The 26,565-nt window shown below is 38.5% G+C and overlaps 1 protein-coding gene across 2 annotated transcripts in view; it reads left to right on the top strand.

Moving 5' to 3' along the window:
- Nucleotides 1-20,902, top strand: part of cacna2d1a (calcium channel, voltage-dependent, alpha 2/delta subunit 1a) — a 100,367-nt gene extending 79,465 nt beyond the window's left edge. The window contains exons 27-39 of one of the 2 annotated variants that reach the window (XM_086268123.1): nt 13-122; nt 1,559-1,633; nt 2,023-2,090; nt 2,193-2,231; nt 2,317-2,388; nt 5,350-5,502; nt 6,551-6,603; nt 8,234-8,289; nt 9,402-9,519; nt 10,159-10,268; nt 10,934-11,016; nt 13,353-13,441; nt 15,912-20,902. In XM_086268123.1, the coding sequence (XP_086124249.1) occupies nt 13-122; nt 1,559-1,633; nt 2,023-2,090; nt 2,193-2,231; nt 2,317-2,388; nt 5,350-5,502; nt 6,551-6,603; nt 8,234-8,289; nt 9,402-9,519; nt 10,159-10,268; nt 10,934-11,016; nt 13,353-13,441; nt 15,912-15,948 (1,063 nt within the window). In that variant the 3' untranslated portion in view covers nt 15,949-20,902. The remainder of the gene's footprint in view (nt 1-12; nt 123-1,558; nt 1,634-2,022; nt 2,091-2,192; nt 2,232-2,316; nt 2,389-5,349; nt 5,503-6,550; nt 6,604-8,233; nt 8,290-9,401; nt 9,520-10,158; nt 10,269-10,933; nt 11,017-13,352; nt 13,442-15,911) is intronic. The other variant, XM_086268124.1, reaches the window with a different exon arrangement.
- The last annotated feature ends 5,663 nt before the right edge of the window (nt 20,903-26,565 follow it).

Below are 26,565 nucleotides of genomic sequence, written 5' to 3'. Positions count from 1 at the left end.
TTATTTTTACAGTAATGGCCTGGACTGGACTGGACAAGCGGAGACGTATGATTTAAGCTTCTACAAGCGAAGTTTGGACAACGATCTGTACATCTTCACTCCAACTGTATTCGAAAATATTTGTGAGTAACAGCTACTCGGTTGTGTCATCACCTAAGAGTTATTCTCTCCCAAAGACAACTTTGGCTAAAATACCTAGAAAGCCTCTTTGAAGATCCAGCTCGTCCGTTACTACTCCACGTCACTGTGTAACATATTTGTGCAATGCCGTACAACCTGCAAAGTAAGCTAAAGAATGACTGGCTACAACGCAGTCACCAGGGTGTTCAACACAGTTCAGTGTTCACAAACATATCAGTGTCAAGCTATAAAGAGGCAGACACTGTCTGAGCTCTAAATAATTAGCTGTTAAATCTCTCTATCGGGGGCTTGTGGGAAATAAACCCACAACAAGGCTTGAGCCTTTACCTCAGTTCTCACCTTTGTCTTGACTTTCACCTTCACAGAACTAAATGGTTACAATGTATTGTGATCAGATCTGGTTCTCTTGTGCTCAGATTGTGATTCTAACTTAGAGTCACACTCAGTAACTAACTTATTTTTTCTGAAGTCAAAAGCGCTTCAGTAGTATACAGTGTTTTTATACAGTAAACCATACAGTTGTATGAATGAGTCACTAAAGGAGCATCAAATGGACAGTTTAAAAGAAAGTTGAGTGTAGTGGGTGAGGGGACAGCAGTAACAATTTTGTGAATTGTCTGTGAAGGTTCTCTGTCATCTAGGTCATGATAGTCCAAGGAGCTTGGAAAGAAAAGCGTCTGGACTTCTTTAAGTTGCTTGAAGACATTTCACGTCTCGTCTGAGAAAGTACAACATAGAAGAGCCACCTCGACGGGACAAGACTCGGCAGTCCATCTCCATCTAAAGGACAAAGGTCACTCTTTCGAGGAAACCAATGTTGACATTATGGACAGAGAAGACAGATGGTTTGAAAGAGGAGTGAACAAAGCCATCTATGTCCACTGTGAACGGCCCTCTTTGAACAGAGGCGGTGGTTTACGACAACAACTGTCTGCCATCTATAATCCAGTTCTGAGATCCCTTCCCAGACGCTTTAACTCCCACTCACATCCCGGGCCTTTTGACTTCAGGAAATCACATGATGGGGTGGGGCAAGGTCTCACAATCAGTTCACCCGAAAGCTTGGCTGATTGTGACCCACACCCGTTTTCACACCTTAGCTCGTGTGATTAGGTAGAGGATCATTAGGGGGTCCATGTCCCTCTTGTGGGGACACTCCCACAGGGCTTAAATCTGGGACTCTCCACCATTTGATCATAGAAATGAAGAAGCTTCTCGGATGAGAAGTGAAACGTCTTCAAGCAACTTAAAGAAGTCCAGACGCTTTTCTTTCCAAGCTCCTTTGACAGTTTTGTGAATTGTTAATTTGTTTAGTTTGCTAACTTTTAACGATAAAGCCAGTAAATTGTTAGTAGCCATAAAATGAAAATGTGCACATACCATTTTCAATGCAGCGTTTCCTTGGTTTTTCTTGTAGCTCAATATGAGGGTTCAGTTCTAGTGAGTAAAGCAGTAAACCTCAAGATTGACGATACCACACTCAAACCAGCTGGTAAGAACACACGTGCACAAATACAAATCACAACCCAATGAGTGTTTACATATTTAAGGCCCATTTCTCATGCTCCATCTTTTATTAAACCGCCTACACATAAACACACTTACGCTTAAAGCGATGCATCTTATTTATAGATCCACACCCTATAGTGTGAACTTCTTTTCCTCCAACAACACTTGCTGCTTCTAATTTAATAGCCACTACGTTTGTCTATTTCTTCTTCCCTCTGCCATAGATACACAAACACACATACACAAACCACACATCAAGTTGTCTAGTTGTCTGTGATCTTTAGCCAAGTTCCATTTTCTGAGTTCAGAGTGGAAAGTTGACACAGAGGTCCGGTATGATCTAGGATGTCTGGCTTTTGTGTTTTAACCCAGTGGTCGGTGTACATTTGGACATAGATATGTGGAGAGAGATCTTCTCCAACACCTCACAGAGAAAAAGTGTGAGTAGATCCTATCTTGATGACATATTCAGCATGTGCGCAATTAGATACATTTTGTCGTTCCTATCAGTTTTCATCATTTTGCCCCTTTATGTTTTCAAGTGCAAGGATGAGCTGTGTGGCTGTACGATAGGCGATAAGGTAAGAGGTTCGGGTATGTAGAAAATGTTTTGCTGTTAGTTTTGGATGAAAATCAGCGCTGGTTTAATTATCTGTTTAATTCCAGAATTTAAACTGTTATATTCTGGATGATGGAGGCTTCTTGGTGATGACCAATCAGATTGACCATTTTAATGAGGTGGGCCTCTGGATTTTGTCCTTTTTTTTCTTTCTTTTTTTTTTCCATTCACACAGCAGTTGAAAATATAGTGATTCTGAGTGCCTGATTTAATGTGACCAGAACTCTGCAGTCCTGCGAAAGCTTAACACCCCATCATTTAGTAGTTTATAGAACCACCTTTGGGAGCATGAACTTGATGTAATCATTTTCTGTATAACTTTATCAGTGTCTCACATCATTGCAGAGGAATTTTAGCTCACTCTTCTTCCTAACATTGTTTAGTTCATTAAGGTTTGCTTGCATTTGTTTGTGCACTACTTTCTTAAGGTCACGCAACAGAATTTCAATTAGGTCGTTTGGAGAATTTGCACTTTGACTGGGCCATGGCAACATTGTGATTCTTTTCTTTGTTAGTCATTCGTTTGTAGATTTGCTACTATGCTTGGGGTATTTGTCCTGTTGAATGACCAAGTGTCAGCCGAGGTTTAGCTGTTGGACAGATGGCCTCATATTTGACTCTCATATTAAGGTGAATTTGCTCGGACATCCGCTGCTCAGATGATTGTGGAATTATGTTAAAAGCCATTTGAATTCTCCTCATCTGGAAACTGCCACAACTTTGTATCTAATTAGCAGTACCTGGCTACTACCTACCTTGGGAACAGTAAGGGTGTGTTTAGTTTTTCACAGGACATAGAACCCTATAAAAACATAACTTTTCACATGAGTGTATAGATAATGTAACAACTGATCAAATTCTGTTCATGAAATGAAATTGGAGGTTCAAGGTAAGCTGGATTTAAGTTGAAATATTTTGTGTCAAAACAATATTTCTTTCATTTTTCTTTACCTTGAAAGAAATTCTTTTTTTACTGCCAGAGGACTTACATGCTCAAAGTTGAATTGAATTCAACAACCAGTCATTTTACACACAGACTGACCTTTTCCTGGACTCACCTAATGCAGTTTGTCTTTAACTTGCCAGCTTTCTAATACAAAGCCCATAAAATGTTTGAATATCACAACAAATCTTTTGTGAATCTTCAGTAAGCCTAAATTTGCTTTTTTATTACTAAAAAAAAAACATAACAAGGGAGCCTAATAAAGTTTTCCCATGGCTTCCTATTATTAGCTAATTCAAAAAGCCCAAATACAGAAAATAAATGTTATTGTCCTATTCTAAAGGCTGACACTGGGCCTCTGTTGTCATCTGAGTAAATGTTTTCATGCCACCTCAACTCCTTCCCTAATCAGAGTTGGGTGTATGGTGGATAAATCAGTAGCCTCAGCAGTACTAAAAACCCAGTGACCTTGTTTATAAAAGGCAGTGTGCCCTCAATCATATTTCTCTCTCTGTGAGCTTCCCCTTTTCTCTCCCTCTTACTATGTCCTTCTCTCCCCAGCTTATTCCTTTGCTCTCTCCAAAACGCCCTCCGGGAGTCTGCAAGCTAGCAGTGCCGGGACTGTTAATTCATTATTTGCGTTATTGCACGTGGAAAGAAAAGAAGGCTCACTTTACCTTTATAGATTAAAAGATTTATATACTCTGCGAATGTTAAGATAAAGAGGAATGAATATATGGAGGACAGCTTGTTAACAGTGACCTGAGCGATTGACTGCATTCATAAAGTACAAACACACAGAGCACTACTTACTGTACACACACCCTCCTGGAAACACTGTTACTTAAACACTTCCATGCACACAGTCATGTGATACCTCTGATATACTGAGGCAAACTACTTCCCCCAAGTAAAAATTTATGGCTGCCCGATGGACTGTGTTAATCAGATTATACCGAAGTCAGTCATCCTGGTTTGAGAGTGATTTGCTGTCTGTTTGTCTTTAAATTCTCTGAACTTTTTTTGCACATGTCTACAGTTTCACGACTTTTTGTTGCACGTGTTTTACTTTGTGTGGGTTTTTTTTTTTTTTTTTCAGCAAATTTACAATCACTGACCACTTTATTAGGTACACCTGTTTAACTGCTCAATCAGCCTATCGCATGGCACTAACTTAACACATTTAGGTATGTAGACATGGTCATGATGGCCAGGTTCAAAGCAAACATCAGGCTTCTGTCAGCTGAGAACAAGAGGCTACAGTGAGGCTACAATTAACATAGACTCACTAAAATTGGACAGAAGAAGACATTGCCTATTCAGATGAGTCTTGATTTCTCCTGCAACCATTTGGATAGCAGTTCAGAATTTGGCATGAACAACACGAAAGCATGCTGCCTTGTAGGCGGCAGCTGGTAGTGTAATAGTGTGGGCACATATCACGCCCCCCCCCTTAAGTATTATGTCAATGCCATAGCCTACCTTGGCATTGTTGCTGGCCATAATTACATGATGGCTTGATAACATTATCTTTTGATTGCTGGTTCCAACAGGATAACGCACCATGTCACACAGCTCGGATCTTTCATAATGGTTTCTTTAGTGGACTCAAATGTCTTCCACATTCACCAGATACTGTAACTGTCGTCAGTGGTGAAATGGAGGATTGGCATCATGGATGTGTAGCCGACAAATCTGCTGCAATTACTGTATATATTTCTGTCATGTCGGTATGGACAAACATATCTGAGGAACAGTTCCCACACATCTTTGTATCTCTTCTACAAAAAAATAGGTGGTTTTGCAGGCAAAGAGTGTCCAGTTCAGTACTAGCAACGTGTACCTAATAAATAGTTAGGCAAAAGTATAATGATAAATTCAAATTATCAAGAAGCTTAGGCTCTCTGTAAATGAACAATCCCAACTACAATATCAATTTTAAAAGTTTAGTAGTTTTGGCTGTGTTCAACCATTTATCTGCGGGCTGTAGGTAGTTTGTGGACCTTGAGGCATGTTTACTACTCATGTATTAGTCATGTAAATTATATGATTTCTTTGTGCAAGTTCTTATTTATTTATTTTTTAATTATAATTATTATTCTGTGCCCTGAATACCTGATCCCTGCTGCAAAACTAGATTGGGAAATTCTTCGGTGAGATCGACCCTTGTATTATGAGAAGCTTGATCAACTCGTCTCTGTACACCAATAAGAGTACGTATAACTACCAGTCGCTCTGTGATCCCAAGAAAGAGGACAAAACATCTGCCGGGTTGCGATCCGTCTACGTGGTAAGTTACATAAGCCAGAGACTATAAACACACGCAAAACCTATCACACAAACTGAGCCACGCATTACTGCACACCTACACGTTCTGATATCCATACGCAAATTAATTTCCCTGCATGAACAGAAGGATAGACGCAAGTAAATATGATGCAATTTGTACTCATACCTGCTTGATGACATGTATGCACACATACACATATACACACGTCACTCTAAAGGGAGCCATACATCTGGATAGTGCAGACAGTAGGGAAAGCAGAGGGAATGGTGAAAGCATGGCTAAAGTGGATGTTTCAGAGTAAAAGATTGCTTGGCTAACACATCAAGCAATGTACAAGCTGGCACTTTTTTTTGTCACTTACAAAAAGTGCAACTTCCAGTGGAATGATGTAAATTATCTGCCGATTTTACAGTAACACTGATGCTTTCCCTTGATGTTAAAATGTTTCCTTCATAGGAAGAGGCAATAAGCCGAAACTTAATAGAGGTATTTGTATTTGTAAAAATTTCAAATCATTTACTATACAAACAAAATTGTCATTTCCCAGCTGTTACCACATATTCGTACATGGTCTAGTGACCAAGGTGAGATGAAAGACGCAGATATCTTCTGATCAAAGACTCTGTCAGCAGCCAGTGTAACACGGTTAGTAAAGCCTCCTTGATGACTGAGGACACCGTCAACTAAAAGGAAAGAGTACAGCACTGATTCACCGAAACAAGGCCCTCGCATGCTAACTATAATCAAAGCAACATGTTGGGGCTTTTATTTAAACTGTGTGCTACTTTGTTTTCTCACTGGTTCTTTGTTTACATAGTTATCCTCACATCTGTTGACGAGGACTGTGCTCTAATTTCCTCACAAAGGAGGAAAATAAAACCTCTGGCTGGAACTTTCGGTCTTTGTGCTGTGCAAAACTAGACAGCTACTGTAAACACAAACAGGATATTCAGACAGGCTCAACCAGCTTAAAATGAATGCTAAACTATTCATTGTAGGTTTTATTTGGTGCTCATCTAATATTCTTTTCTCATTTTCTCCCTTTAAGCCCACAATAGCAGATATATTAAATTTGGGATGGTGGGCAACTGCTGCTGCCTGGTGAGTTCTTTTTGTTATTTGTTTGATTTTTAAATTTTTTTTTAAATAATATGGTCTGAAATGGTGTCATTCCATTATTAGCTGAAATATTCTCTATAGAAGCAGGAATTTTAAGTCCTTAACCTCAAAATACATGGAAAGCAGGATTTGTTCCTCCACATGGACGTATAGCATCTGTTTAATAGCTGATTTTTTTTTTTCCCTAGACAGTCTACATTCCAGGAAATCATCTCTTGATTTATGTGCTGTGTCACTGTCTTGATGTCATTACAACATGTTTAATAAAAATTTATTTTAAGGCCACTCAAAATGTACCCATATTCACGCCCTTAAAGCAAATATTAGGACTTTTCAACTACAGTATGCAAATTGCTTGAGCTAAACCTCATTTCTTTATATTTTGTGTCAAGGAGCGAGACTACTTTTTAAAGTACTCTCTAGCTTTAGATGTCCAGGCTTTGCGAAAGTCTCTCAACCTTGTTCTTTGGACATTGGCTGCTTTTTCGCTACATTTTCAGTCCAATTTCTCAACCATTTTCAGATGAGTGTTTTGTTGGTTGTTTTTTAAGCCACTTAGCACCTATGAATCATCCAAGCTTAAAAGGGCTCTTAACTCAAGAAAAAGAAATCTGCATGACTGGAAAACAATCTATGGAAGAGTCGCTGTCAAGAAGCCGATCTTAGGGAAGAGAAAGAAATATATTGTGGCAGTGGCAACTGGTCTTATGGATCAAAATTTGACATTTCTGGTTAAAATCAGCAATATATGTGGTTAAAAATATATGGAGGAGGTTGCCAATCAGACCTGATTGCAGTGGCTTCATTCTTTAGCATAACAATGATCCCAAACACACTGGATAATGGATTGGATTTATATAGCACTTTTCAAGGCAACCAAAGCGCTTTACAATGCCACTATTCATTCACTCTCGCATTCACACACTGGAGGCACACAGATACGCTTCCCAACCCCCTGAGCCACAGTCGCCCCGATAAAAGCATAATGTAAAGAAATGTATAGAAAAGCAAACAATGGAACGCTATTAGTCATAGATTGGCCTCCCCAGAGCCTGAACCTTAGTATTATTGAGGTAGTTTGGGATCATCTTAACAGAGAATGAAACAAAAGGCATCCAAAGAAGAGCTTCGCATGTCTACCAAGAAGCTTAAAGAACTAATCTTTAAGACTATTTAAAGAAATTACAAGACAGTTGTCCTAAAGTCTCGACTATAATGTCTGCTTTCCATAAGCCTGCTTCGGTCCACGTGTGTCCGAGTGATTTTTATCATCAGAGCTTGCCTAAAGGTGATCATACCAAGTAATAACTTTCAAGCTGGTTTGAATGATACGAACACTATTTTTGACTTACATGTTGTATTTCCACCTACGTTTTCACATTTCAAGAAGTCAGTGTTCCTATTTCCCATTTTCCTAGCAAAATATTAAAAAAGAGTGACGGCTCAAGACGTTTGCACAGTAATGAAAATATGAAAATTGGATAGAATTTAGTTAGTTTAGCAGTTTGGTTTTAGCTTGCATGAGTACTTAAATAGATTTTTGTTTTAATGTATATAAAATCTAATGAATTTAACTATTTGTTTGTGTCTGGGATTGCTTTTTTGCTCTTAGGTCAGTAATGCAACAGCTAGTGGTCAGCATCACATTACCTAACTTCGGGGAAGCAGGTTGGTTCCTATTAATTTCACATGAGAACAAGGGGGTTGAATTGTTTCTAAGAAATGTCTGCAGATCTGTACAGCCTGGATTGCCTCCTTATGGAGAATTAATTATGATGGATGTTCTTTTTATTTTGAAGTCAGTGTCATTTTTACAAATAGTTACAACCTCATCCTTAGAGGAACTTAGCAGGCTTAGGTTTGTATGTATTAGGAAAAACAGAATACCAGGCCTCCCTCTCTCTTTGTTAAAGACACTTCTTTTCATATGACTTTGGCAAAATAGAAGTTTTAGTTTATTAAAGCTTTGGAATTAGTTTTATGCTGTCATCCCCATGAAAATGCGAGAACTGGTGTTAATGCCCAGAAATGTTCCTTTTTTTTTCTCTAAATTTAAATATTACTATTTACATGGCTGGTTTCTCCTGGGAGGAGGGCAATAAACTTTATCTCTTAAGCTGCTTTAATTGTCACATATGAACAAAGGATAAATGTACTATTTGTACAGCACTCCCTTCATGTTGAACCTACAGAGAATGATTGTCTGTGTTAGGTTTTCTTTAAAGCTCAGTGTCATAGCAAAATGTAGACACAAACAAAATCAAATGGAATGGTAAAAGAAACTGTAGCTTAATCAGCTTTACAGAGGATAGCAAAATTCCCTTTAAATACTCAGGAAAAAATGCTCCAATGATTCCTCTATCTTTTCCTGTAGCATATGAAACGCTGGAAAAATCCTTATGAAGGGAAAGGAGATGATGCTGTCGATTCAAAACGACACAAATGCCCACTGTTAACGAAAATATCAACAGATTGACAGAAGTGTCAATTGAGGAATGTGCCAGAACTTGTGCTCATAAGCAGATATCCTTGGAAACTTTCAAAAGCTCACAGGCAAACTATGAATGTTACACTACTTAAAATTTACAATCTACTCGTTATGACGTTGTTTCGTTGTGTGAAGCGCTTTGGGTTCACACAAGTGCTCTCTAAATAAAAATAATTCAAAACACAACTAAATGAATGCTAATGTTTGGCGTAGGTATAATAGGTGAAAATATATCAGAGCTGTTGTTTTAATTGTGTGTTAACCAAAAATATACCTGAATGTGCTTCTACAGCTACTGATGATGCACCGGATGTGGAGAAGGAGGTCTGCATCAAGGAGGAATATCAATACTACTTTGAGAATGACAGCCTGTCTTTTAGAGGCGTAATCGACACAGAGAAGTGCTCAAGGTAAACCGTAAAAACCCGTCCCAGCTACACAATAGGCACTTGCTGTGTAGACGCTGACAGAGAATAATATCTGTAAAATACCTGATGTGGGCCTAAAACCTTTCAAAACATTTGCATGCCATAAAAGTGAAGTCAAGTCACTTGGCATTTTCATGTGTGATTTGTGCATGTGCACGGGCATGTGTGGTGTTTTAAGGTCCCTCTTGCCGGCTAATGGAGTGCCTGCCTGCGTGCCGCGTGGAATTCCTGCACTTTAGCTGCACACACGTTTCTTTTTAACGACCACTATAAAAATAAAATAAAATAAAAAAGCGGAGCAAATCATTTGAGCACCAGCAACATGTGGGTCTCAGTAAAGTTCTCGGAGGACAGCGGCATGGTAAGGCAGGTTTGTGTGTCCTTATGAGCATAGTTGACAAACTTGACTGAGTGATCCACTGTGTGTGCAGACCAATAGCTGACTACTTTTGTGGAAAAGAGATGACAATTACTGCATCTTCACTTCACTGCTTTCTGGTTAAACATTCAACTTCCTTGTATCTCTTGTGAGCATGTTTGAATGAAATCATATCTTTCCTGGACTCAAGCCCACGTGTCAACAACTGCTTTTGTGTCTCTTGTGTGTCTTCCCTTCTCCAGGCTCTATCACGCCGAAAGGCTGCCCAAGACGAACCTCGTCTTCATCGTTGCAGAAACAGAACATGGCTGTGAATGTCAGGAAAAGATATTAAAGCAGGAAGAACAGGAGTGTATCCTTTTACTAAACACCAGCTATAATCTGGTAGACAGTGTGTACACTTGACTCAGGGAACAGATGTTCATAAAGTTTGTGCTTTGGAGAACATAGGCGCTGATTATGACTGATATTTTTCACCACTCGCCATTTAAAGAGGACTTGTGGTAAACAACTGAATGTTCATTCTCCAAGCTTCTATAAAAGGGTTGTTTTCCATTATCGACAGCGGTTACCGTGGAGTATTTCCCTCATTTGTGTCCTTTAGAATCCCACACCCACAAAAATGATCATCTCCGCCATAATTGACATTTACAAATTGGCCCAGAATGAGAGACTTGTAATGCTTTGGTTTCTAAGTCTGTATGGCAGATGGTTTTGTGGGATAAGTCTGAATAGCTTACAAACAAATCAATGATGTTCTCGCAAATACACAGAGCTGTGATCAATTAGAGGTAAAGCCTCTTGGAAAACACCATTGTAGAACATGATGGCTGCGTCATTGCAGTATTAAGCAACGTATTCCAACTAGTGTCTTTGTTTAGTAATCAAGATGTATGATTTAACACTATTCCAGCTGTACGTAAAAACTGTGTCTTCTGAACAAAGCACTATTTGTTGCTGCTATTACTAATGCAGAATCAATCAGAAGTTGTCATGTTCCTGACTTCAGTAATCCAGCACAAGGGCCTGATCCTTGTCAATTGGCTTCCGAGCCGCGGTACAGGAAGGGACCTGCAGCTTGTTTTGATAACAATAGTCATGTAAGTGCCTTTAATCAGACTTGGATGATGTTTTCCCCTTTTTTAAAAAAATTGGTTGTTCTGTGCTAGTTTATCATCTCCAGTCTGCAAAGACCTTTTGTCTGGCTTTCCGGTGAATGGGAGACAAATATTTTCTCTCTGTTTATCTTCTAAGGAAGATATTTGGATTCTTTGTTGGGTTCTCTCTGGGGTACTCTGGCTTTCTTCCTTAGCCTCAGACATGCACTTAGTGGGGTTAGATTAATTGGTGATTAAAATTGCCCATAGGTATGACTGTGGCTTTGAATGATTGTCTGCCTCTCTATGTTAGCCCTACGACAGACTGGCAACCTGTCCAGGGTGTAATCCGGTTCTCGCCCTATCATAACTGGGATAGGCTCCAGATCCCCGTGACCCTGATAAAGATGAGCAGAAGAGAATAGATAAATGGATGGACTGATAACAGCAGACTTTTTCAGAGAAGATCTGCAACACTCAATGACCTTTAACTAGATATACAACCAACAAGCCTTTACTGAGTGTAGTTATATTGGAAAGAAAGACCATTGCAAAGCTTTTTGTACCATGCACTCTCCAGGCACTTTAATAGGTACACCTGTTCCTCTGCTCAATAATGCAAAAGCGAAGCAGCAACTCAATGCATTGAGTCACATAGACATGATAAAGATGACCTGCCGAAGTTCAAACTGAGCATCAGAAAGGACAAGAAACTTGAGTTTGTCTTTGAATGTGTCTTTGAACGTGACAGTTGTTCATTCTAGTATTTTCAGAGTATTTCGGAACTCCACAAACTAGGTTTGCAGAAAATGGTCCAAAAACAGTCTAAAATACCCAGTGATTAACAGTTGTTTAGATCAAGATGCTTGTTGATGCATGAGGTGAGAAGAGATTGACCAGACTGCTTTGAGCTGATTTTAAGACAACGGTAACTCGTTACAACCATGGTATGCAGAAGAGCATCCTAACACATTGAACCTTGAAGCACTTGGGCTACAGCTGCAGAAGACTGCAATCATGTCAGCTAATAACAGGAAACTGAGGCTGCAATTTACATTGCCTCACCAAAATTGGACAATAACAGATAAGAAAAATGTTGCATGGTCTGATGTGTCGCGATTCCTCCTGTGACATTCAGATGGCTGGCTCAGAATTCAGTATAAACAACGCGGAGGCACTGAGCCTGCCTTGTTCAACCTTTAAGAAAATGTTGCGTTGTTTATTCACTTTATGACTACAGTGTACCCATCCTCTGATTATTGATAACGCACCATGATACAAGGTTCAAATCACCTCAGACTGGTTTCGGGAACATGACAATGAGTTCATTGTACTCAAATGGCCTCTACAGTCACCAGATCTCAATTCAATGAACTCCTTTGGAATGAGGTGGAACAGGACATTGGCATTGTGGATATGCAGGAAATGTGCGATACTATCATGTCTATATCCTCCAAAATCTGTGAGAAATTTCTCCAGCACTCTATTGAATCTTTGGCATGAAGAAATAAGAAATAGCCATGAAGGCAAAAAGGGTTCCAAGCTGGTACTACATTAGTAAGGTGTACCTAATAAAGTGTCCAGGGAGTGTAATTTTAAGTTTTCACGATTCAAGCCTGTTTTCAAAATGCCTTTTTTACTGTGCGAAAAGCATTTTAGCGTTTTTTATTATTAGAGTAAGAAGTACCAACATAATAGAGGCCAATTAAGGAGAGACCAGAGTCATTTTGGTCAAAGCTCAAGTCACTTCCTCAAAGTCCTTAAGACTCTCTCCCAGTATGGGAACAATGTATCAGTGCTGAACCCATGGCACCTTTCCATAACTAATATCTTTACATCGTGCATGCCACTTCTCTTTTGGATTCTTTTGTCTTTTGTGAAATCCCTCAAAAGCTGTATGTGCGTAGGTTTCCCATGCAAAGATAAACAGTCAGTTGTTTCTTGATTTATGAATAACTAAGCTAAACAAACATTTTTATGAGCAGCACAGAATCTTTGCGTGTGAAACCCCTGTGCTTGAGTGCTTTGTTTGTTTTCACTCTATAGTCTTTTTCCAGCGTCAAAGTTTTAAAAATGAACTCTTCTGCCTGCACTGTTGCTCACTTACACACGCATATGCAAACACCCACCCATCCACCCACACACTAACTTTCTCTCACACTTGTCTCTGAAGGGAATGCATCTGCCTTGTACTACTGTTTGTGTATGTAACCTAATTATTTCTTCCTTTTCTGCTCATATTTCCTTTCTAACCTGCTAACTATATGGACCCTTTGCTGCATGATTCTCTTTCTCTGTTTTCTCTGTTTCCCGCCTTATGATTGGCTGTTGATGGTTAGGATGAGGTCATGTGCCGAAGGAGCGCAGGCTCCCCATTGGCTTCTTCTCTGCTCATGTTACTGCTGCCACTGTTCATGTGCTGTCTCGGGTCAGTCCCATAACGCTCACTCGTTAACACTTTGTCATTATTTTCGAATGCTCGATCTTGTTCGTAACTCTTGCTTCTTTTTCCCTTGGTGTTTCAAGTCTTGTCTCCTCCCCCATTTTCATGTCCCTGCTTTGTTCCACTATTTTATCTTTTTCCATTGCTTTTCCACACATTTTCTCACCTGCTTCTCCTTCTTATTTTATATCACCATCTGACTTCACCTTCCCAACTTACATGCCTGTCCTTAACTGACTTTGAACTTAAAGCCATTCTCTTTGTATTATTCCCCATCAATCATTATCTGTCTTCAAATGTCTACTGGTTACTGATGTATCCGGATGCTAGCAAAAACAGACCGCTCACCTATCATCTACATCTAGATTTTATTTTCTTTTGCCAAAAAATATCAGGGGAATTCATTTATCCAAAGTTTTCCAGTCAAGTATGAAAAAAAACATCCTGATATCGTTTCATATTTTATGACCACATGTTTGATACCTGCATAGCTCATTTAGGGCGCTTTCTATGCTTCATTGTCCTTTGTTAATTCTGTTGTACAGTTGTCAAAAACCTGCAACTGTCAAGCTTTAGAGGACAGGATTTAGTCTGCAAAAGGAAATGTCACCAGCCACAGTGCTGTGCAAATGTCATGAGCCACCCCTCATTTATATTTTGCAAGGACAAGGGAAATGGGTACAGTGATTTATTGAAACAGGTGCAAACATAAATGGAAATGGAGTATGGCAATTCTTGAAAGTCGTTATTGCCGCCGTTATTCTTAGCCTGAACCCTCTGAGGCAGCTTCTTGGAATTTCTTGAAGTAGTCTTCAGAAACACTTCTCCAGACTTCTTGAGGAACATTCAAATATCTTCTTTGGATCGTGCCTGCCTTTTGTTCAAGAAGTCAAGATGATCCTACCCTGCAGAGCTCCGGACTCTGGGGAGGTCAGTTCCTGACTGATAGTGTTCCATTGCGGGTTTTTCTAGTCAGGTATGCTTTTACTGTACTGCCGATGAGTTCAGGATCATTGTCCCGCAGACAAATGAAGCTGTTCCCAATGATGCACTTTATATATGACGTTGTATGTAAGCATTTATGATTCCATCAGTTTTGATACGATTCCTAAGACTACTGGCTAAAGTGCAACTCTAAACCATGACAGACCAACTCCACCGTGTTTTACGCATGTCTGTCAACACTCACTGTTATACCCTCTCCTGACCTCTGAATGTATTGACGACACTTTGAGCAACAAATGGATTCGGCACTCCTTAAGACCTTTTTCAGTCCAGTTCTTGTGTACTTTACCATACCTTACCTGGATCAATTGAATGTTCACATTTTTTCTATTTCTTAAGAAGATAACTTTAAGATATTTTTTTAGTTAGTAGCTCTTTGGGAACCAACTTGTTGGGTACAGCATGCCGTAACAAACAGCCTAAAGATACAATTTCAAAGTGGTTCTTTGCTAAGTGGTGTTTTGTGTAGACACAATGCTGCCTCATCCCTTGTGTTGGGTCCCTTTTTGCAGCTTGAATAACTCATAGGTCTGTGTTTGAAAAATCAGCCAATGTCCAAAGAAAGATTTTGAAAGACCTTCAGAAAAGCTCATTAACTATTGCTTGAGACCACTTACAAAAATTACAGGAAAGCCTAGCTGCTCTCAGCAAAAGATAAATTAAAATAGGGCTGGCTCAAAACCTTTTCATAGTACTGAAAAAAGAAGTGACATCATCAGATTCAACCTGTTAGATAATGAAGCTCACATTCATTTTTAAAATGAACACGCCAGTGTTGTAAAAAAAAAATGCTAAGAAAAATAGAAAAACAGATGTAGATATGCTCAGCTGTTTGTTTAGCTTATGTATTTCTTTTCTTTATTCCCAAACACAACATTAGGAAGTAAAGCTCAGTTACTACTACTGTACTGGTCACACAGCAGTGATTTTTCAAAGCAACTGCACTCAAGGCAGTCTTTAGGTCCTTTTCAAGGGAAGCCATAAATATGTAAAAAGACATTCTGATAAACCTATCTTAGAGTTTTATATAACTAAAGGCACAAGCAGCAGGGTAGTGAAATAATATTTTTAAGAGAAATACAGTGTTTATTTTTCTTCATCTGGTTGACTCAGCATATAACTGTCTATAAACATCATTTCTCCTTTTAAGCTTAAGTTACAGAATTCCTATTGGTGTATATATATCAGATTCAGTGCACTCAGAAAAATAAAGTATTATAAGAGTATGTACTTGTAATATATGTAAATGTTTTAGTGACTTTTTTTCTGTTACAAAAAGAGCAAAAGCAATGGAAAAGTTGTTGGTGGACTGCTTATATATATATATATATATATATATATATATATATATATATATATATATATATATATACGTACGTACGTATAGAGATAAATGTATTCTCTGTAACAAATACTAACTTTAGTTTCTTTTTTCCCTGCTTGCCACTAGGAAGATAACGCTGACTGTGGCGGAGTGTCCGGCCTGACTCCGTCGCTGTGGCTAGTGCTGTCCCTTCAACTGCTACTGGTCTGGGTTGTGACTGACACCAGACACCATGCCATCCCATCATGACCTCCGAATAACATAATCCAACCCTGTATCTCCACCCCTTCGTATCTCCAACATGGCAACCAGCATGCAGCGCTGCCACCAAAATGATGAGCGCCCGATGAAAAGCGCTTTAAACAGACAAAAAAAACGTGAGCCCCGAGTTCTGCCAGTTTCTTTTGTATTATCAGCGGTTTCTCTTAAGGATTTCACCAGGGCACAAGTGACGAAAGAAATGCATATCAGAATATAATGATATGAAAGCTAGGAAAGACCTCAACCTATCTGTCCGTCATCCTTAAGTGGTGCCCGCCAGCTGAGATTAGAGGAATCCAAAGATTCGTTTTGATTGGCGAGTTTTTGTCTGACTTGGTTTCTTACAAAGAGACTCAACTGCCTTATAGTATCAGAGGGATTTGAATCACAATGGGTGGACTTGCTGTTTATTGAATATGCTGGGCAGTTATATTCACCACTGCCAGAAACAGCGCAGCCCTTTGCAAGAGTATATTTTGAATCGATTTGCAGTGGTTAGTTATTAGGTATTTATTGTTTTTTTGGTTAAGGAATTGGCCAAGATCAGAGCAAGAGATGCCAAATCATCACATCATCACGAGCTCTTGCCCTTCGTTTGCCTCATCTGGGTTGCTCGTAATAATATTGTCTCAGTCTGATTTTTAGGTAACATTACCCAGAGCATTTACACAGTGTCTCTGAGGACATTGTCTTCACTTCACTATGCTGTTCTTTAATGTAGATGCTGTTTTTTGCAGTGTGAAAGTCATGTTCATTGTTATGTTTTTGCACAAAAGCGGAACCTCCTACTGCCACAGAGTGCTTGTTTTTGAGTGTACAGATTTTGACATTGTAGCTGATCATATGGATTTTCTGCCTTGGTTTTGGATTGCCCCGGTAAAAACTTTGCTGCCATAGCACGCATAAACCAGTCAGGACAAGCTTGGCTGGTGTCCTGTACCTACTCAGTGGACAAAATCTCTAGTGCCATGTGGACTCTGTGACTCATACAAACCCCTTTTTAGACTGTGGCTGCTGAATGGGAAATGGTAATAATAGTATTTAATTATTTAAAGGTTATTTGACCGAAAAGTCAGGATATCATTCTGCTTTTTTTTTTTATTATAGCCACAATTTTTAAAAAAAAGAGTTACAGGAAATTTGTATTCAACATTTATGTCAAAATTTGGTCAAAATGAAGGGAAAAGGGGTATATTTGTATTCACTGCTGTCACTTTTTAAATTAAATGACTACTGTCGGCACTGCAATTCAAAGTGCAGCTGCTGTTTCTCTTCACGGTTTGATCTCCTTGCTGAAGAGCTGAACAGCCTTTATATCTGTGTAGTGGTGAAGTTGCCTCTGTCATATTTATTATACTGTGATATCAGCTACTATACAAGAGCTTCATACTATCACTCTGGCTGATATATCAGTTTCTCAACAAAAAAAGTTCATCCTTTTTCATTTTGTGTGCCTTCTTCTCATATTTATTACATATATTAAAAATACCTACATAATCCATGTGATGTGCTGATACTACTGTACATGGTTTTATTAAATTTTTGTGATTGTAATTGCCAAAGAGAGAACAGTAAAGTACATTTCTTTATGAAGGGAAAAAAGCGCTAATCAGTCGAACCACTGCTTTAAAGCAAATATATCTGCTGTAAAAACAATAACAAATTTCACAGGGCCAAACTGGATTCCTATCAAAGCCAAATATCAATGTCAACGAATGAAAAACACTTCATGAATTTTGGGAGGAAAATATTTTGAATATGCAGTATGTGGAAAACCACTTGCTGCAATTATACAGCTCATTTGCCTACTTATACACAGACTTCAAACTTGGATGTGATTGTTTGAAACAAGTTTTAAATCTTTAAGATAAAACTGCCATTTTTACATAAACAAGCTGACTTGACCGTTTGTTTTGTCGATGATTAATATTTATGACTTTAACAGGAACCAATCACATCATTTTAAATAAAATAGGACGTGTGTGACGCCTTTCATTTAGAAGTTGGTCATATCCCAGGGTTGAGACTTTTTTTTTTCTTTTTGTTCCTTGTTTAGTAACATGAGATAGTTCGGGATGTGTACTCTGTGGTTAAATGTGAAAAATGCTTTCATGCTGAGCATTCACACCAAATGTTAGATTTGAACATTAAAACCAATCAACAATTATTTGTTTATGGCACTCGAAATGTTAACAGTGTAGGAAATTGTGGACGCTAGGAAGCGAGACCGAGGAGTGCGTCTTTTTGTGTATACTCCATAAACACTGGCGGATGTTTCCAGAGAACTACTTAATTCTGTGGGGAAGTTGAAAACCACACAATTTAATCTACACGTATCACATTACCACTAACATTCACCCTCTTCAGAATCCTTTTGTTGGCTAAACAATTACATCACAATGACTTATGTCAGTTTTTTGTGTGACGCATTTCTGCAAGTCCCGTCAAGACATACTAGCTCTTCTGGCTTTTTTTGTGGCAAAGCTCCACCGGCACCACCACCAAAACCATCATTGTCAGGAAGTTTCGCAAAGGAACTTTTTATTTCCAGTGTTTTCCTCTATCTTTAACTATAATCTTCCAAAAAAAATGTGGTGAAAATAACAATGGCATTTATGCTCTGCATTTATTAACCCTTACGAATATCAAGTGCCATATCCAGTAGGTCTTGTATTCTCTTGTGGAGAAGCCTATTACTATAACATTTATGCAATGTTACCAAGGCAAGATACATTTCAAATTGTTTCAGTGTGCTGCATGATATTCCTGCTTTACTATGTAATGATAGAAAGCATAATATACTGAGTGTCCGGCATTAGTTCGTGATATGTTAAGGTATGACCAGCTAATACTGCCGTCTCTTGAGGGGACAGCATTTGGCTCTGCTGAGGAACAAAAGAGAACCAGATAGGTAAACATGATGTTTGAAATCACTATTCAGTCTTTCTGATCGATTCAGACCATGTTGTTTACAATTATTTAAGGAGCATGCCAGTAATTTAGCTCATTTACTACAATTCATGAGTACTTTATCCAATTGCCAGTAGTTTTCCAAACCATGTTGCAATGTTTGGTATTTCAACTATCAGGTGAACGCAAACTGATGGCACTCAGAGGATTAAGCCTTCCGGCTTTGTTGGTCTTTTGACTTTAAGAGCTCACGTAAATATTTTACCAATAAATATCCACAGTGATTAGATTGAACTGGACTCTGAAGCATCATGGGCATAGTCTTTACTGAGTTCACTTCCTTTTGCACCATTCATTAATGGGCTTTAGCCACTGGATGGGTAGACATGGACATTGGTGTGCTTGTCCCCTAAAATGCCTTTTGACTTTTCTTTTGGCAAACCCTTTCAAACCCTGTCTCAGTTTGTTATTTGGAGGCATGGCGCTTTATGTGATAATTTGTCACTGACAAACTATCCACTAAGGCCTCACCTCATCTTTACTGGAGTCAGCCTGGGACCATCAAACATCTTTGCAGTGTTGGGCCCTATAGAGGCATTTTTATTGCAACTGCCTGACAAATAATGCAGTTAATTGTGCTAGCAGCTGTCTGTGCTCCAGTCAGTGAGTGAAATTCACTCTATTGTATTTGTATATTTATTGCATGTATGCATGATACTTCTGCACTGTCCGTGCATGCACCTATGGTTAGCCATTTACGTCCTTGTCCAAATATGGTAATATTTGGCTTAAAAAAAACTATTTTTATTTATTTATTTCTGATGGACATGATGTGTCCCTCTGTCACTGATTTGAAGCAGGACCTTATAAACCAATGGGTCATATAGTGTTGGCTAATCAGTCATTTATATACCGTATATGGCTATACTTTGTTTTTATTAGTAATTTGGAAATGTTACAGTTATAACACAGGAAATCACAAAGGAACATGGTAAACACAATACCTGCCAACATTAGCATGATACAATGGTGACTGTGAGCATGCTGCATATTAGTGTTAGCAGTTAGCTTAAGATATCGCTCTACAATATATTATCTTAAAGCAGCTAGTATTGCTGTAGTTATTTGTCTTGTCTTACCCCTACATTACAGACAGCAGTTAGTTTCCATGCGTTTGTATGAATATAAAATAGAAGAAACTTGATACTTACTTAATGTAATGATCTTTAATGAATGTAAACCAATGTCCATGCAAGTGTTAACAAAACTGCAAAACAGTTGGTAGTGTAGTAACTCTAGTATTAAATGTTCTGAAGTATACATGAAATGTAGTTATTTAGCTAAAAATGCTGGCATGGTGATTCAGTCGCTTTGCTCAAAGAAGTAATTTGATCTGATGAAACGCTTAAACAGAATCCCTTTAGAGATGCATGGAAAACAATGGAGAAAGAACATAACCTCCACAGCCATCCAGATGTTTCATTCTACTCTTAAGTGCTAAAATCAGATGCTGTCACCTCAGGAATAATGTACTCTAGATGTGATATGAAGTGTTTTTGATTCTGTTGGTGCTCTTGGTGTGGATCGTGTGGGTTGGCCTTTTTATTTCTGGAACCTTTTGTGTGTATGCGTGTCTATTACCTTCCTGCCAGTCTGGCAGATGATTGATGGGCCTGTCGGTCAGTCTTTCTCTGCCTTTGTTTTTTACGGCAGGCCACCAAGTACTTCGACAGTCTCAGCTTCAGATGGGTCTAAGTGGGCCTCTCTGTCAGTCTCCCTTGATTGTGGTTTAGTATGTTACACTTGATTTTCCAGAGTGAGTCATGTTAAAACAAAAAATGTACAATAGAAAAAAAGAACAATGTTTATAATCCTGGGAAAGAAAAAAGTTTTTGTTCATGTGCAAATAAGGTATATACAGAATAAAACTTTATCATTACTAGATATTCCATTGCGTTAAGACTTCTGGCTGATGACCTTTTCTTATAGAATGACTGTTTTTTTTTCCACAGTGGATCAGATTTCTGTTAGTAACTTCTGTCACTTTGCCAACACACATTTCCCATCCAAATGTGTGTGAGAATGTGAAGGAAGCACCCCGAGTCTGCTCTCCCAGTGTCTAGCCAACATCAGAAACTTGCATCCAGCCAAAATCAACATTGTCCAAGAAAAGAAACGAAAGATTCTTAGGTCCATCCACATCTCTCCTCGCTGAACACTGAATTTGACTCTGCTACACATCCATTAACAAAGGCCCATAATGGTCATAAATTTAGCGATTCCTGATTTCCCTGTTGCACGCTGATCAAATGGTAAGTGAGTTTCTCATTAAGATGGTCCGATTTACACTTGAAACCTGAAACCAGCTGTGCACACAGTTTCAGAGCTACTATTCCTCACTGCCCCCCAAAGGCAAACTACAGGCTCATTTTACGCTTTATTATGGACGTTAAAACTAACCGTACTCCTGCACGGTGTGCTGCTGAAACATAAAGAATAAAGGGATGCTTTGGGGCATTTTTAATGAGACCAATTACAATGACTTTCTTCTTTATAATGCCCTATATTGTTGGTAGCACGGCTGGTGAATGACTATAAAGAGACTAATATGATTAAATTCTTGATTATGGTGTCAATCAAAAGTGACATTTTAGACAAGTATAATTTGTACGTCTCTGCAGCAAATAAGAGGCGTACAAATTTAAAATAGAATTTATTATCATATTAAGACAGAGAAATTGCTAGCTCATAAGTTTATATTTTATAACTGATGCATATTTTTCATCTCTGTTTTTAGTGCTTTCCCTTTCCTTAATGTACAAAAGATTTAGTATCATGCCTGAAAGCTGTATTTTCCAGTGACAGCACAGTGTCTATGTTGGACTCCATTGTTTTCCCCCTCCAAACTCTTCCTCTCTGAAAGTATTATTCCTTGTCTGTCACGGATGACTTGCGATGTCAACAGCACACGGTGGATTTCCTGCCAAGGGTTCTGGATTTCGCGTCTGGCAACAAGATGACCCTGTTGGTTTACACTAAGAGGTCACTCCTGTTGTGCTTTTGATTGTTATCCTAAGTCCCCGGGCTTGCGTCCCTCTGTCACTGATTGATATCTGGGCTGAAGTCCCAAAAGTAAAAGGCTTCTAATGTAAATATGAAGAGTTTATTATGTCGGTAATTAAATTTGTAAGTATTAACAGTCCTCTCATTACAAGATATTTATTTTCCTAAAATGGGCTTTCCAAAGATTATAGAGACGGAATCGTATTTGTGCACCAAAGTGTACCTTTTAAGTGCTTTTTCTCCTTCATTTACATGCATGTCCACTCTTCAAACCCCTACTGTCCCTCTTCTCATCTAATGCTTACCCTCGCATTCCTCACCGCACCAGATGAAGAAGATATAGTTTCATGGAAGTACTCTTTAAAGCACTGCCAGTTTTAGATTACCAAAGAATACATTCTCCACATGGATGACGCTTTGTGCCCATGGACAAATACGCTGTCCACCACTGAGAAAGTCTTTTTGTTGTTGTTTGTTTGCTTTGTGCACAGATGTTTCAAACAATCCAACAGGCACACACTTATTGGGAAGGAAGAACAGCTCTGTGGGTTGGGGTTGGAAGAAACTGCATTTTGAGCTTCATCTGGCAACAAAGAACAAGAATAAGACCACCAAGAAATTGTTGAGGTTTTGTTTTATTTCCACGTCTCCTGCTTTTTAGCTCCTTTGTGTCATTTTAAAGGTTGTTACTTTGACTCGGGGGCTCAAGAGAGACATCTGTAACCACCCCAGTCCCAAATGAACTTCCTACCCTTTCATTTAAATTTCAAACACCTCATAAAGGCATTTGTTTGGCAAGAGCTCAAAACCCAATCACAACTGCTGCCATAAATATCTTGTGATACTTACAAGGCACCAGAGGATCTCATTTGGGAGAAGCTGAAATTGATATGTTTAGCATATCTTGTTCTTTCCTACAGAATTTGTGTTTTTTTTTTTTAACCGCCGCATTTTTTATTCATAAAGGCTATACCCTGAGGGTCAGCAGTCAACTGCATGCAACTGCCTACGTTCTTGTGCTTTCTTTTTCTTTTTAAAGATATTAGATTACGATGAACGAGATTAGAGTAAAAGTATGGCTTTCTTTCATGGTGTTTAAGTAGTTCTCATGGCTCACGGTTTAAATATACGGACAAAAAGATGGCTTTTATTAAATAACAAATCATTGTAAATACTGACATGATCTGGTTTTAATTAACAGTTCTGATTTCTCATCACAGTCATTACTATATGGATTCTAGAAAAATCCTTTCCCTTTAAGCTTCCGAAGGTCCCGTTTGTGTTGGTAACAGATTTTTTCTAAATGTTTTAGCTGAAATTTGTTAGATTTCGTGTGTAATGTTTGCTTTGAAATCCAGGTGTGGCCTAACAGCAGCCAACTTTACATGATCTATGGTCCAGCACAAAATGGTGGTCTGTGGTTCACGCCAAGTCGAGCTGCGTTTTCCAGATGACTGCACAAGTTCTCTCTATGACTGTCCTTCGCGAGAATGTGTTGCGTAAGAATTACAGTAGGTAGGGAGGTGACTTGAAATCTGGAATACAGACGATATTACGCCATAAATGGTCATTTCTCATCATTTCTATGGAATCAAAAATGTTTTGCACAATTGACTTCGGGTGTGATTTCTAGAAGCTGATGAAGCTGTAAGCACACTGGAGAACATCATAAAAGTTGAAACAACTATGAATAGTTTTAATTTTTCAGTTTTAACTATTTATTCATGCACTTACGTGCCCCTGTGGCCTGAATGCATGAAAATAAGGAGTCCTGTTTCTACTCTCAGGCATTTGTCACCTGTGTCACTAATTCTGTTTATAAATGTGTGTGAATGTGTGTGTGAATGGGTGGATGACAGGTTGTGTAAAGCGCTTTGGGGTCCTTAGGGACTAGAAAAGCGCTATACAAATACAGGCCATTTACCATTTACCATATAACTTTAATGAACAGAAGTCCTTGGTGTAGCAAAAGGGTGGAAGCTTTCTGGTTCAGTGGTTTCTTGCAAATATGTGGTTCTTCTTGCTTCGCTGAGCATTGACTTTCAGCTCATGCCAAGGCAGTTTGCAGCTGAGGATGAAACAGGAGATGAAAATTAGCACCTTGAAATCCGAGACTGAGGTTCTCAGACGGATGACATTTAAATGTTATTTGCGGAGGAGCCGCTGCTGCAAGTGGATGGGTTCAAGTTTCTTGCGTTTTTGTGGCGGAGGAGAGTGGAGCAGAAGATTGACAGGTGGATTGGTTCACCGTTTGCAGTAAATGTGAACGCTGCTGAATAACTTGAGAATCGAACCCAGTAAGGTCACAAATATAAGCAGTGTAAATGAGCTTTCTTCTGAAGGGTGTTGGGGCTCAGACTTTGAATTAGGATCGAGATTGGTGATTGATGATTTGAGATTAGAGACTAGAGTTGCTCCCCCATGTTGAAAGTAGACCGCTGAGGTGGTTTGGGCTTCTGTCTATGATGCTTCCTGGGTGCCTCCTAGGTGAAGTGTTTTAAGGCCTTGGGGTGGACCTGAGGCCTCCCGGAGGGATCATATCTTTCAGCACACGTGCAAACATCTCAATATCCCTCTTGAAGACCTGGAGGACGTGGCTGACATGTACCAGGTTGGTTGAAGATCTAAAGCAGCCAAATGAGCAAAGAAATTATCAGAATAAATAAAAATCTTTTTTTTTTTTTTTTTTAACAAACAACCTATAAGAACACAAATAAACCAAAATAAACAGATAATCAAAAATAAACAAACGGGTGTACCATCTAGTGTGTATATACACACACACACACATACACATACACATCCATATACTTAGACATACATACACATACCTACATACATATTTATTCGCCTATACCCTCATACATACTGACATATACATATATACACATAACAATTCAGAAATGTGGCATACATAATTACAGAGATTCAAACAAAATCGGGTCTCCTTGACAAAATGTAATGTTTCCATTTAACCCAAATATCACTAAATATGTCATATTGGAGTCTATTAATGAAGGTAATTCTTTCCATTTTAAACATCCCATAAACAATCTCATACCAGTCATTTAGTGATGGAATTTTTGCACTAAGCCATTTCTTGGTAATAGTCTTACGGGCAGCCAGACTCAGAATACCATACAACAGCTTGGACGTTTTATCTACATTCATTGAGTATAAATATCCAAACAAAAGTTCATCCCAATTAAAGGGAAGTTGCATACTAAAAATGGTCTGTAACTCAGAATGAATCGATACCCAAAAAGTGTTGATCAATGGGCAGGACCAAAACAAGTGGAAGTGTTTTATTCCTTGGGCCCCACAGTTTCTCCAGCAGCTAGTGATTAGAATAATGTTTACTTTGTGCAGGAGTATTAAAAAACCCACAGAGACTCTTCCTACCAAAACATCTCCATATATTAGAACTAGAAATTCTCCACTGAAAAGCACACTGCTGATACCAAATGTCATTTGAAATTGCTGTATTTGTTTCCCTTTCCCATTTTTTTTTTTAATGTAGGTAGTATTCCGCTTCTTAACCTCTTGTATACCCTTATACAGTCTAGAAATCACCTTGAGGCCGGGATCTGCCTGATAAGCCTTGACAAATATATTCAAAACAGGTAGAGAGAAAAGATCTGTTCTCTTAGGTATAAAGTTATGTAGGTGATGCCTAATTTGAAGAAACCTAAAAAAATCCATTTTGCTTAACTGGTATTGATCTTTTACTGATTGGAAGTCCATAAGAATTCCCTTATCGTAAAACATACAATATGCCATTAAGCCTTGTCCTGCCCATTTTTTATATCTTACATCTAACTTATTGGGTAAAAAATCAAAATCAAAAGCGCACCATCTTAAAATCCTGGCCTCTTCATTCCAATCATTCTTATTAAGAAATTGTAACCAAAGTTTTAAAGGCAAGTTAGTCCATTGGTTTCCTTGATTAATTTGTTTTTTAATGAGTGTCACATCCCCTAAGCTTGCCTGAATTGGAAAACCTCTTAAGGCCACTGTTTCTGTTTCTATTTCTTTCCATCTCGCTTGGTAGTCTACATTACACCAACACACTAATATCCTCAATTGAGCTGAAATATAATAATCTTTCAAACATGGGAACCCCAACCCCCCTTTGTCTTTAGCCAACTGGATAGTTTGGTACTTAATCCGTGGTTTTTTCCCCTGCCATATGAACCTAGAGATTATTTTGTCCCATTCCTGAAATTGTTTATCAGTTATTTCAACTGGGAGTGTTTGGAACAAATAAAGCATCCTGGACAAGATATTCATTTTATCTGTATCAATACGTGATTCAAAATTTTAAAATGCTAATAAGTTCCATCTTTTAGTATCCTCATTTATTTTATAACACAAAGGATTAAAATTTGCATTATATATCTTAGAGAGATCTTTAGTAATATTTACTCCAAGATACTTCATCTGCTCCGACTCCCAGTTCAAATTGACTTTAGACTTAATTTCCTGATTTGGCTTATAATTAAAAGTTAATATGTGAGTCTTCGATATATTTAGTTTATAACCTGAT

Source organism: Aulonocara sp. 'chitande type north' Nkhata Bay, linkage group LG17, assembly GCF_057382095.1.
Source record: "Aulonocara sp. 'chitande type north' Nkhata Bay isolate Kocher_YH1m ecotype deep benthic linkage group LG17, A_spYH_male_GT1.1, whole genome shotgun sequence".
Classification (NCBI taxonomy): Eukaryota; Metazoa; Chordata; class Actinopteri; order Cichliformes; family Cichlidae; genus Aulonocara; species Aulonocara sp. 'chitande type north' Nkhata Bay.
This window is presented reverse-complemented; position numbering and strand designations above follow the sequence as displayed.